At 39.2% G+C, this 12,092-nt stretch overlaps 1 protein-coding gene across 2 annotated transcripts in view; it reads left to right on the top strand.

The window, feature by feature from the left end:
- LOC121632244 (cytohesin-3-like) overlaps nt 1–12,092 on the top strand; it is a 36,202-nt gene that overhangs the window by 21,457 nt on the left and 2,653 nt on the right. For both annotated transcript variants that reach the window (XM_041973537.1, XM_041973527.1), the window contains exons 2-12: nt 104–186; nt 831–895; nt 2,601–2,667; nt 2,804–2,922; nt 3,299–3,379; nt 4,698–4,810; nt 5,711–5,859; nt 6,073–6,184; nt 9,464–9,540; nt 10,139–10,210; nt 10,348–10,502. In XM_041973537.1, the coding sequence (XP_041829471.1) occupies nt 104–186; nt 831–895; nt 2,601–2,667; nt 2,804–2,922; nt 3,299–3,379; nt 4,698–4,810; nt 5,711–5,859; nt 6,073–6,184; nt 9,464–9,540; nt 10,139–10,210; nt 10,348–10,502 (1,093 nt within the window). The remainder of the gene's footprint in view (nt 1–103; nt 187–830; nt 896–2,600; nt 2,668–2,803; nt 2,923–3,298; nt 3,380–4,697; nt 4,811–5,710; nt 5,860–6,072; nt 6,185–9,463; nt 9,541–10,138; nt 10,211–10,347; nt 10,503–12,092) is intronic.

The following is a 12,092-nucleotide window of genomic DNA, read 5'->3' as shown; positions in this document are numbered from 1 at the left end:
TGCTTGGCTGGTCGGAAGGTGAATTAATTTAATCCACCCTCATAACCCTGCCCCTCTCTCTCACTCAGATGATGTTTCATTTTCCCTACTCTGTATTTTCCAGTGCCAGAGGACCTGTCTTTGGAGGAGAGAGATGAGCTGTCGAATATACGACGCAGGAAAAAAGAGCTTTTGGATGATATTGAAGTGAGTAACAATGACAGTACCATCATTTGTTGGTAAATGAGGGAAGAGGGAAGATTATAGGATGAAGGTTATAATAGTCAAAGTTGGTTTAAGTTGGTTTCATGATGGAAAATGGAGTCCTCTGGAAGAGGCATGAAGAATGATGCACTGCACTGAGCATAGCTTTTATTTTATTAAATTTTAGCAGCAGCTGCTACATATTTTTATTTAGAATTGTGATAAGCAGTCTTAATGGGTATTTACATGTTATTTAACAGAGGCACACTTAAGATTAGAGCGTTAATAATGTGACTTGCAGACAAGAGCATTCAGTCTATCAATGTTATTATAATAAAAAAAAATGTAAATATATTCCCACCAGAGTGACTCATCTTTCTTTTAAATAGGATTCTTAGTTGTACAAAAAGTATCTGTATTCAATAATGTTTAGACATGGTCCTATGTTTATGCTTTTGATATTTGGTTCTGTTGATAACATGATTATTATCAACACCTTAAATTGTAATAACCAAATCATCTTATCAAGCTCTGTAAATAAACCCTTTATAAGGTTCTTCATACTTACAGTTTAATTTTTTCCACATGTTGTTTTTTAAATGGATAAAATGCAAACTCAAGAGCATGAAATTGTCCTTTGTTTGCAGCGGCTGAAGTTTGAGATCGCAGAAGTAATGACAGAGATTGAACAGCTAACCTGTGTGGGAGAGAGGTACTCTTTTGTTTAATTCCTTTTTTTTTAATCAACTGATTATTTGATTTATGACTGACAGTAAAGACTATTTCATTTAGTTTATTTCCTAATTTTGCAATTAGAAAACAACAATAGCTCCAACTACAAGATCAGGAAAGGTGGAGAAAGGAAGTTTCAGACCACTGCAAAGTTAAGAAGGCTTAACAGGCAGAAGACATTTACACTATGAACTTTTATGACATGTAAAAAGAAGGCACAGTTACACTCATACATGAACTTTATTCATCACCAGACTTCTCTTCAGTAGAGGTTTTGCTGATTTAAGATCCCAGTAAAAGAAAGGAAATGTAAAGATGTACTTCAAAGAGTTTTCAAGCAGTCTCGAATTTTCAGATGTAGATAATCCAATTGTATCTTATGAAACATCCACCTTCAGTCTTTGTCCAAAGGAAGGTGGAGTTGAGGATTTCCAGTTCTGATGAATGAATTCTCAGCTGCCACCATTTGTAGAGCAGTTGACAGCAGTTACTCAGACCCAAAAACCAAACAAACATTCAGTCACGGCTGGATCTCTGTAGATTATGCTTCTGATGTGGGACAGAACCATAACAGAAGTGCCAGTTAGCCATTAGCCATGTGACACCTATCACTCTCAGGGGACACAGATGGGAAAATTTGTAATAAAAAAACAAAAAAAAAAAAACAAATGCAATTTGTGTGAAATATTTGTTCTGAATCAACCTAAGAACTGATAGATCAGCGGTGCCAGTTTCCTCTCTAGGATGTTAGGCATGTACATTTTTCTTATTTTGTACAACAATCAAAGACCTGAAAACGATGGGAAGCTGAGAATAAGCTGGGGTCTGCATCATTTTGTCTCTTGGCATGTTCCTGGATCTAAAAATGAATTTTCTGTTTCAAACTGAAATAGTTTACAAGGTTAAATGACAAAAAAAATAGAAAATGAACTAAAATATAACTCATGGTCACTGAGTTATATCTTATGGCTTGTATGGGAAAAACATTTCTTCTCTGAAACTAACAAGTGTGCCATACTGATGACTTAAATCATAAACCAGATGTCATAGTTGATCATTTTTCATATAACCAACAGCTCAGGTTATAAACCTGTGTTATATGTGTCTCTTCTACACATACAGCTTTGTCGTTAGCCTCACACCTGGCCCATTATGTGTTTGTGTTCACATATCAATCATCCCTTGTTTGAGGAATAAAGTGGGACAACCCCTAGACTAAATATTAGCCAAACCGTAACGTTCAGGGGCTTTTGTGTGATTGGTCGACGAGGTGGAGTGAGGCCATGTGTCAGGCTGTGTGTCTCAGGTGCAGCTGGTAAAGGGGCTTCGAGGTTATTGGGAGCGTACGCTGACACATGAAGGTGGAGAGTTCCCTGCAGGGTGCAGTTGGTGTGTTTTTAAACATTAAAATAGGAAATGATATTTTTCCAAATAGATGCAAGAAGGGCTTGACTAAGGAGACAAAATTCACTTTTTCTATGAACACAAGTAAAAGGTTACAACTGACTCCTCGGTTTTCAGTTTAAACCCTCTCCAAAGGCTTCATTTGGCAGAGATAAACACACAGTCCTTCAAACCCTTCACAAACTGATGCACTGAGCAAACACATGGCAGCCTGGAAACAGCACCACGCCCAACTCACATGGCAAATAAGTTTGAGCTTTCTTTTTGCTTTTTAATCGCAGCAAAACGACACAAAGAAACAAACAGATCGCCATGGGAAGGAAGAAATTTAACATGGATCCTAAAAAGGTCAGACCAGATCCTGAACTGTGTGCCAGAACATTTAAATTACATTTTTATATATTGAATCAGCCTAATGCTTTTTATCAAAGTGAATAAAAACAGAACAAAATAGGTAAATGAGGTATAATGTTTTTTTTAACAGGGAATCCAGTTTCTTTTGGAGAACGATCTTCTCCAGAACACCCCTGAAGACATTGCACAGTTCCTCTACAAAGGCGAGGGGCTCAACAAAACCGTCATCGGGGACTACTTAGGGGAACGGTGAGCTCTCCAGTTTTCTCTGTTTTTCTTCCCCCTTTCTTTTTCCTCTCCCCATCTGTCAGATCTGCATTACTTGTGCTCAGACACAAGCATAAAGCTCCAGGAAGTCAGCAGTCTGGATTCATGGACCGCGCCACTAAAATAACTGAGAGGACATGTGTTTTTTCTCGGAGGGCGGTCAAGGGCAGGAGGACTGTCGAAACAACACGGATGTCACGGTGTCTGACTCTGGCAACTCAATAGTTTTGGGTCTAAAAGTGGCCCTGTAACAAATTTAAATTCCAAAATGCAAAGCAAAGTTTGTGTTTCTTCTGTTTTTGTTTGTATAGAAGACATGTAAATATTTGAACTTGTGACACTTCCTCCTGCTCTCCAGGGATGATTTTAACATCAAGGTCCTCCAGGCATTTGTGGAGCTCCATGAGTTTGCAGACCTCAACCTTGTTCAAGCCTTAAGGTGAGCTAAACAAAATAAAACCGGGGGCTGCCCCTGAGTTACAAGGGAAAACACAGAGCAGAACATCCAGATCCAAAAGTTCATGCACTAAATATATTTTTAACACTGCATGGCAGCTTTTGATACCGTGGGAGATGTTCTACAACTCTATATAACCATAACCATAGTTCTTTGTTGGTTATATAGTTGCAAAATAAACACAATTAAACTGACTACTTTCAATAAAATCCTCTTGAATATAAACATTTTTTTACACAATCTGTAGTCATATGTTCTTCTAAGCTGCTGCCTGGCACACTAAAAATGTAAATAATTAATCTACAAAGCAGGAAAAGGTAATAAAAGTGTTTTAACATTGCAGCTTCCCCAGTTTTAAACGTAATTAAGAAATAGCAGTTGACAGCACCACTGGGATGGATGTCAACTACAATAACTAAAGAGTGAAGTGAGTGTTGGAATACATGAAAAGCAAATCAGACCATTTTATCAGACTCTAGAGTGAAGTGAACTCATCTAGTGTGCAGCATGTCCTTCATGGAAGAGTTGTCACAAGAAAAGAAGTTCCAATGTCTTCTCCATGAAATCTGAACACTCAAACAAAAGAAAATGATTCCTCTGGTTAAAAGTTAAATGAAACAGGACAAACAAAGAGAGGCTAGTTTGGAGGATTAATGGAGCAGAATCTCCTAAAAAGAGCAGTGCTCAGCAAAGCCGTGGCTCAGTTTGGTTTGTGCTACTGCCAGTGGCTGTGAAGAAAGTTCATTGTCAGAGGAAAGAATTAATTGAGTTAAATTTAATAGAAGAAAATTAGTGGTAAACTCAGGAGGCAAACATCACACCCTTTGCAGAAAGATAAAAAAGGACTGCAAGATAGTGAAAAGATGATGGTGCAAGCAAGTTTTTAACTATTAACTTGTAGTCTCCTGAACTTAAAAACACTTGAAATCTGTAGATAGACCACAGAAAAGACAGATCCGTTTCTATTTCAGGTAATCTTTTACTCTCTTAGCTCTTCATAGTAAGATTTATTTTGATCAGAGGTGACTAAACTTCTGCACGCTGCTGCGTCAGGGCAAGCAACTTTAGTGTTTTCTCATGCACGGCCCTGAAACATTTGTTCCAGCATTCACTTTTCATGTTAATGTAATTGTAAAAACCTCTTTAAAAAAAGTGTTCATTTAGATTCTTTTTCTTCTTTATGTGAAGACATATCCGAGGCAAATAATGGAGTTTTTACTTTACGGCAAACCCTCAGCAAGTGTAATGTACATTTGCATAAATATTTCCTAACATTTTTCTTCTCTCTCTGCTGTTGCAGACAGTTTCTGTGGAGCTTTAGACTTCCCGGCGAGGCCCAGAAGATTGATCGTATGATGGAGGCGTTTGCCTCCAGGTACTGTCAATGCAATCCTGGCGTCTTCCAGTCCACAGGTACTGCACCCACACACACACTACAGCAGACCCATGAGTCAGACTGGACAGATTATATGTGCCAGATAGACCACCCCAGACTCACATCAATGCCTCTGACTGTCTGTCTTCTCCCACTAGAGAGCTGGACCTGTTAGTCCTGTATAAATCTTACCATGTGACCACAACTGAGGATTTACTTCAATCACTTTTTCCCTGCACATAGACATACATGTTCAGAGAGGCTGCTTAATGAGTCTGGGCCTGAGTTCAATTGTCCACTTTAGTTGAACATGTTGTTCATTTAGCAGGTTGCTAACTAATCCCAGTGTAATCAGTATCCGTGTCTCCAGCAGTGATAATGGAATTGATCTCTGGTCAGTAGCGGCCATTAGTAGAGTCTTGTTGTGCATCGTCTGCAGCTCCTGTCTTTAGCGAGGACACGGGTGACAGCTCAGGTCATGAATATTGATGTGGTGCATTGGTGACACACCCAGACTAAGATATTGGTCATCCTTCAAGACAGTGCTATAAATTACAGCACAGAGGATGTTGACTGGAGCAGTTGGTGTGTAGATGGATGAGGTGGAGGATGACTTGAGCAGGAGTTATGATGTGGAGTTGTAAGAGCAGTGGACCGTGGATATGTGTGTGTTTCTGTGAGGTCATGACTGCAGGGACACTTGGCTTCAGAGCACTGTGTGTATAGAAGAAAAAGAGGCTTTTTGTTGATTAAATTCTGTTTTATTTATTTGACAGAATTCTAAATTTGTTGATTAGAAAATGAATTGATATATTGCTTGCTTATAAATCACCAGTACATGAGCTAAATGCCAGCAGGAAGAACAAGCACACACACATAGATGTTGCCTTGCGCAGCAGTTAGTTTCCCAGTAACTCGTTGTGCAATTACCTCCACAGACACCTGCTACGTCCTATCATTTGCCATTATTATGCTGAACACCAGCCTTCATAATCCCAACGTCAGAGACAAGCCCCCAGTGGAGCGCTTCATCTCCATGAACAGAGGGATCAATGAGGGGGGAGACCTCCCAGAGGAGCTACTCAGGGTGAGAGCTTTGACTTAATTAGTTTGTTAGGCTGTCATAAAACAAACTGCATAGTATGCATTTGAAACATTCTTCTGGTCGAAGTGTAAAAAGTGGATTTTACTGAATATAAATTTATGTTCTAGAAAATACAAAAGAATCCTTTGTGAAGCAGAAAGTCAAATGCCACTAACTGAGACATCAACATTTTGCCTTGTCGCTTTTTCTTTCCAGAATCTATACGACAGCATCAAAAGCGAACCCTTTAAGATCCCAGAGGATGATGGGAATGACCTGACGCACACGTTCTTCAACCCAGACAGAGAAGGCTGGCTGCTCAAATTAGGTTAGTGTGAGTCTCCCTGCATTTGGCTGCTGACAGACGGCAGGATGTCCTGGATTCACTTACTTGTGCAGTTTTTGTTCTTCACCTGTGACTTTATTCCTACATAGTTTGTATGATAGCAAAGCATTTTCATGCAAAGCAGAGGCTAGGCATCATGCTTCAGACACAGTAAGCTGGTTGCATTTTTTTTACCTACTGAAGGTTTGTTTCTTGAAATATCAAGAGTCAGATTTTATGGGAACCAGATGAAGGTGAGATTCCTAAATTTACCAAAGAAACTTCAACATTGTTGAATGAAAATGGAAAACTTGCAAGACTAATTTTTATCTCAAACTTTTGACATTCTAGATGTTTCTTTAGATGCTTTGTCTGGCTTGAAAACCTGGTGGCATTTTACTCTTGTGCACTTCCAAAGTTCACCAATACTGAAAAATGGTAAACCATTAAAATAGCCACAGACAGAGGGCTTCTGGGGCTGTCCAGTCATATCACACTGGCATATGAGGAGTTTTGAGTTTACATATATGGTTCCTGAGCTGATTTTCTGGTGTCCAGTGTCCTGAAAAGTTTGTTTGATCCTCAGCTTTTAGATGGTGAGGTCAAAGTAACATTCACATCAATGTCAAGACCCAGAGTCTTTCAGGAGCACATTGTACAGTAATAAGATAATCCCCTGAAAACGTAATGAATGCTTTCCTGTGTAACTAGAGCCAGTTTTGAATTAGATTATACAAAATGTCTCCAATCTAAATGAAAACTGTAACAATGAGCTTACACCCCTATTTAATTATTACATCAGAATTTGCAGTGAAACAACAGTGTGCCCACTTTTCTTTTGACAACAAGCTGTGACCTAAAGTTACCCCAAGAAGGTCATTTCTGAGATCTTTATTATGGTCAGGATTAAGCTTTAACCTGTATTGTTTCAGGTTAGTGTATACAATGAATGGAAGTTAATAAAATGTTCTAATAAGGAGAGCAGTGTAAACTTGTGTTTACTTTTACACCCAGCAACCTTATGATAAATAATAAAGTCCAAGTTGTGGACGTGAAATGGCTCAAACAGGAGAGCTCTACCCTAAACTTCTGGCTTTTAGAGTCTAATGAAGCTTCTTTTATTGACTTATGGTTTAGGAGAAATGACTGTTTGGGTTAAACCAGAGACTTCAGTAAAGTTAATGATGTTAATAAGCCAGTGAGGACATGTCTGTCAAAAAAATAGCTCTGCCTTAGTTTAAGCACTGTGTGCTCTTAATCACATCTGGCAATTACCTGTTTATTTCATGTAACTGAGCTGGAACAACAACTGTTTAAATATGTACAACTGTAGAAAGAAGTCATTACTTTAAAAGTAAAATCAGATTATTATTTATAATGATTAAAGTGGTATTAATATTAAGGCATAACATTTATTCTAAGATGTTTATCCACATTTCCTTCACTAAGAGAACTTGGATAGTTGGTTGACTTACACTCTAGGCATACTGGAGTGGTCTAAAAAAATTATCTAAGATAAAGTTGTTGTTTTTTTTGTTTGTTTTGCTTTTTTAATATGTTATGGTCCATTGCTACATATGAACACTCTCATTGCATATTCAGTTCTCCTACAAAGACCATGACAAATGTCGCATGCATTGTTTTTGGTTGTGCACCATTTAGAAATCTGGAACCTGTGGAAAGCATCTTAATTTATGGAGGAAACATTACTTTGTGTATGTAAGCCAGGGGATGTATAACTGGTGCACGCATGTGCTCTTTTGCAATTTCTTCCTGCTTGACTCCATGTGTTTTTTATTTGAACCTCACTTCATTACTTAGCCGTTTCTCCAGCAGTCCCTACATTCTTACATAGGATCTTATCACTGTTCATTTATGTCCTTTTTTTAACACTTAGTTTTATTATTGAACATAATGAATGTTTAGTAGCCTGGGTGCTGTTTGTCATGGGTTAAAGGGCAAACTCACTGCAGGTGGTTAGGTTTATTACGTGTTTACACACGCACACACACCTGGCTTTGACCTGCACATTCTTCTAACTCTGTGTAACGTCTCTGTGGCCTCATCAAGCTCGTGAGCACGAATGCAAATAGCCCCATTGTTGCTCACAGACCTAACATGATTACATTCTGGTACGGTTCCTTTCCTGAAGCCATTTCCCGCACAAGTTCTCACAAAAATATTTCTAATTTAACTCTCTAAAAATAAACCCTGGAGGATGAGGAGGAATAAATGCCTTTTTAGTAAATCTCTCTATGCAGAGCGGAAATTTGGCCATGCTAATTCAATAGCCAGAGTCTATTGATATGTAGAAGCACAGAGCTTTTGTAATAGTGTGTGACTCATGTAGGCTCTTGTGAAGGACCAAGAAAATAGAAAGGAAATGCTGCAGTGGAAAAAAAAAACAAATCAGAAAGTTCAATAAGTGCACACACATGAACACAGGTATGCATCGTATACACACAAGACCCCGGTGTCCTGCTTCGAGAGCTTCCTCTGTCTCTCTGCTTTACATTTCTGGTGGTTTCTTCCAACTCCAGGTTCTGCTATCACTGCCAGAGGCTGAATTCTGCTTCAAACAAGCGTGTTGGACATTTGCACTCGCTTTTCATTTTGATCATTTTTTTTAGGAGGGGGGGGGGTGCATTAGTTAATGCATGAAATGGTAGCTGTGGGGTTTGGTTTGTGTGAGGTTGTTTTTGCACATTGAGTGCCTTGCTGGGTTCATATCAAGTGCTGAGTTTGCTCAGCTCTTCTGAGAGCCAATGAGATTTTATCCTGTGCTCTTGAAAAATGAATAGGCAAAGTATGAAATAATTTATAGCTGCTGGAGTCATCATTTAACTAAGCTTGAAGTTAGGTGAGATTGTGGTGTTAGATTTCAGGCTGCATTTATTTAAAAAAATTAGTTTCAGTACTGTATGCTGTCAAAATTAAGTGCATTAAACCTAATCAAGCATGTAGGACTGGACACAAAAAACAAGGTAGCAGAATCACAGGAAACCCACTAATTGACTTTTCAGTGGCATGTGGAATATCAGAAGCATTTATGCATCACATGACGTGTTAATGTGGTTGGTAGTGGGCGACCAGAGGAAATTAAATTATAGCACTCCACTAGTTTGTAGTATGAATGTAACGTTTAAAGAAGAAAACACGGAGGATGTGGGTCGGTCTCATTAAAGAATGTTGCATATCCTGCTCTTTTTCCTGATGGGAGACAGCCAGTCTGTCACTGCGGCCATTGTGTCACTTCCTGTCTCCTCTTTCCCTTCCTGTCAGGAGGCCGAGTGAAAACCTGGAAGAGACGGTGGTTCATCCTGACGGACAACTGCCTTTACTACTTCGAATACACAACTGTGAGTCTCATTCCAAGACATCTTTATAATTGTGCATGTTTGTGCTGATCATATTAGTGTAATGCTAGCTCAGTTATTAATTCCTGGATTTTACCCCACTGAATATCTATTAGCAGCCTTTACTGTTAGTAGCGCTTGAAGACTGTCAGTGTTTCTGTGCGCTTACTACAGCATCAGCAACGTCCTCTCTCTACCCTGGTATTATCCTTCAGGACACTATCATTATGTCCTGTCCTCTAGTCTGACTGCTGCATGCACAAATTATCTGGTCCAGTAAAAAGAGCAGTGAGGACGAGAGGAGAAAAACACGCTGCTGACAACATGTCAATGTGGACTTTTTATTCTTGAAACAAAAACAAATGCCCTTGATATTTTTTTCTTATTTTATCTATTTATTTGCCTCATAACAACATCTTGGGTGACCTTTTAGATGCACTGTTTGTTTCCTCCATTTTTTCTCTTTTTGCTTCTCTCTCACTTTGTTGCTATTCTACTCTGTGCTCTTTCCTGATTACTTTTTTATTTTCTAATCAATTCCTCTCTCTTACTTCTTTCTCCATCCTCACATGTTGTTGCCTCTTGTCTTTCTCTCCTGCAGGATAAGGAGCCTCGTGGGATCATCCCACTGGAGAATCTGAGCATCAGGGAAGTGGAGGAGCCCAGGAAACCTGTGAGTGGCACCTCATTAGAGACCACAGCTTTTCTTCATATATCTGTCGTGCCTTGGTTACCAGGTTTAGAAAATATCCCCAGTGTTAAAACATTCCTTGGTCAAAGCTCGTTATCGACTCTGTGTCCTTCATGTAGAACTGCTTTGAGCTCTACAACCCCAATCACAAAGGCCAGGTGATCAAAGCCTGCAAGACGGAGGCAGATGGGCGTGTTGTCGAGGGCAACCATGTGGTATACAGGATATCAGCACCCACACCTGAGGAGAAAGAGGAGTGGATTAAATCCATTAAGTAAGATTTGTCCCAATAACAGTTTATAGTTTTTGTACTTTTACTTTTTGTATTAAGTTCAATATATCAAACATATTTAATGAAATACTGATTTCATATTGTGTTCATCTAAGATTCTGTCACAACAGAGTTATTTGTTTTTTATTTGATTAAGTTTTAAAGAATAGATCTCAGGATCAATCAGGTAAAAATTGAAAAGCTGACTGTCATCTCACAGCAGTAAGGTTTCTGGTTTGAATCTCGGGCAGAGCCTATATGTTGAGCTGGCATGTCCGCCCTGTTCATATGTGGGTTCATTTGGGTACTCAGGCTTTCTTCGCCAGGCCAAAAACATGCATGTTAAGTTAACTGGTGATTCAAAGTTGGTGTTAGGAGTGAATGTTCATGGATTTTTGTCCATGCATGCTCACTTGATGGCAGCTGGGATAGGTTCCAGCCCCCATGTGACCCTGAATTAATAAAGTGGAAATGGAAAATGGATGGTTGATGAAGGCATCACTAAGAATATATCTACGCTGCTAATGCAGCTTTACATCTGTAGGTCCCTTCACATTTTGGTTCGAATGAAAGCATCCCCAAAAAATGCCAGCATACAATTTATTTCTACATGTGTCCAAGAACTGATGTTCACCATGGTGCTGGCCAGAGCCTCCGCAGCAAGAATCTGCAACAATCTACAGCTTTTTAAACCACCTGCATCGCTGCATAAGTCCTTTATCAGTTATGCAAAGAATGCCCGACCCCGCGCTGTTCGGCAATGAAATGAAGTTTCATATATACATATTTCAAAATATGAGGAGAAATAGTTGCTTATATAGCATCAGTCAAAAGTTTGGATAAACTTGAAAAACAGTAAAACAGACAGTATAGGTGTGGTTTCTTTCAGTTAGATACTATAAATAGCTCTCACACTAATAACAGCACTGCTGTTCGTAACCTTAATGCTGGAAGCTCTTAAAATTCCTGCAGAGACAATGGTGCAATATCGAAGTGAGTTGGCTCAGCAGAACAAAGCACTTGCAAACCGGAATATAGTGCAATCTCTCCTCCTATTTTCTCCATACCTTCAAAGAGTATTCACAGGGAAAATGATTGGGGATAAGTCACTGCTGAGCAGGGGTGAGCCAGCAAGCCTGTCCAGAAGAGGCAACTCCAAAGTTGGTTGATGCATTTGTGGCCGTGGAAGCTTCGGTTATGTTGAGGCTTTTTATAGAAATGACACATTCTATAAACCTACACCCCTTAAGTGTATCTGCTTATCTTGAGTCACATACACAGACTCAGATGATTCCTGGCAAACTCATTCACTTCTGGGTGTCGATCTGATTTAATGCATGCTTTTGTAAAAGTAAAAAGTATATCATTTTAGATTTTCCATTCCATTAGACATGTCAAGTTTTCTTTTTTCCATGTTTTCAATAACAAAAAAGGAGAACATGTTGAATTAATCATGGCAGTCTTGCTTGGATTTGATCACTCAACAGTGGGGTCATTGTTTCATAAAAAAGAGACATAGTCATCGTATGCAGGCTCATTCTTGAACGTGTGGCGCTACAAAGGGAATCAGAGATATCCGCAGTGGGGGGTTGA

This window comes from Melanotaenia boesemani, chromosome 2 (assembly GCF_017639745.1).
Source record: "Melanotaenia boesemani isolate fMelBoe1 chromosome 2, fMelBoe1.pri, whole genome shotgun sequence".
Lineage (NCBI taxonomy): Eukaryota > Metazoa > Chordata > Actinopteri > Atheriniformes > Melanotaeniidae > Melanotaenia > Melanotaenia boesemani.
This window is presented reverse-complemented; position numbering and strand designations above follow the sequence as displayed.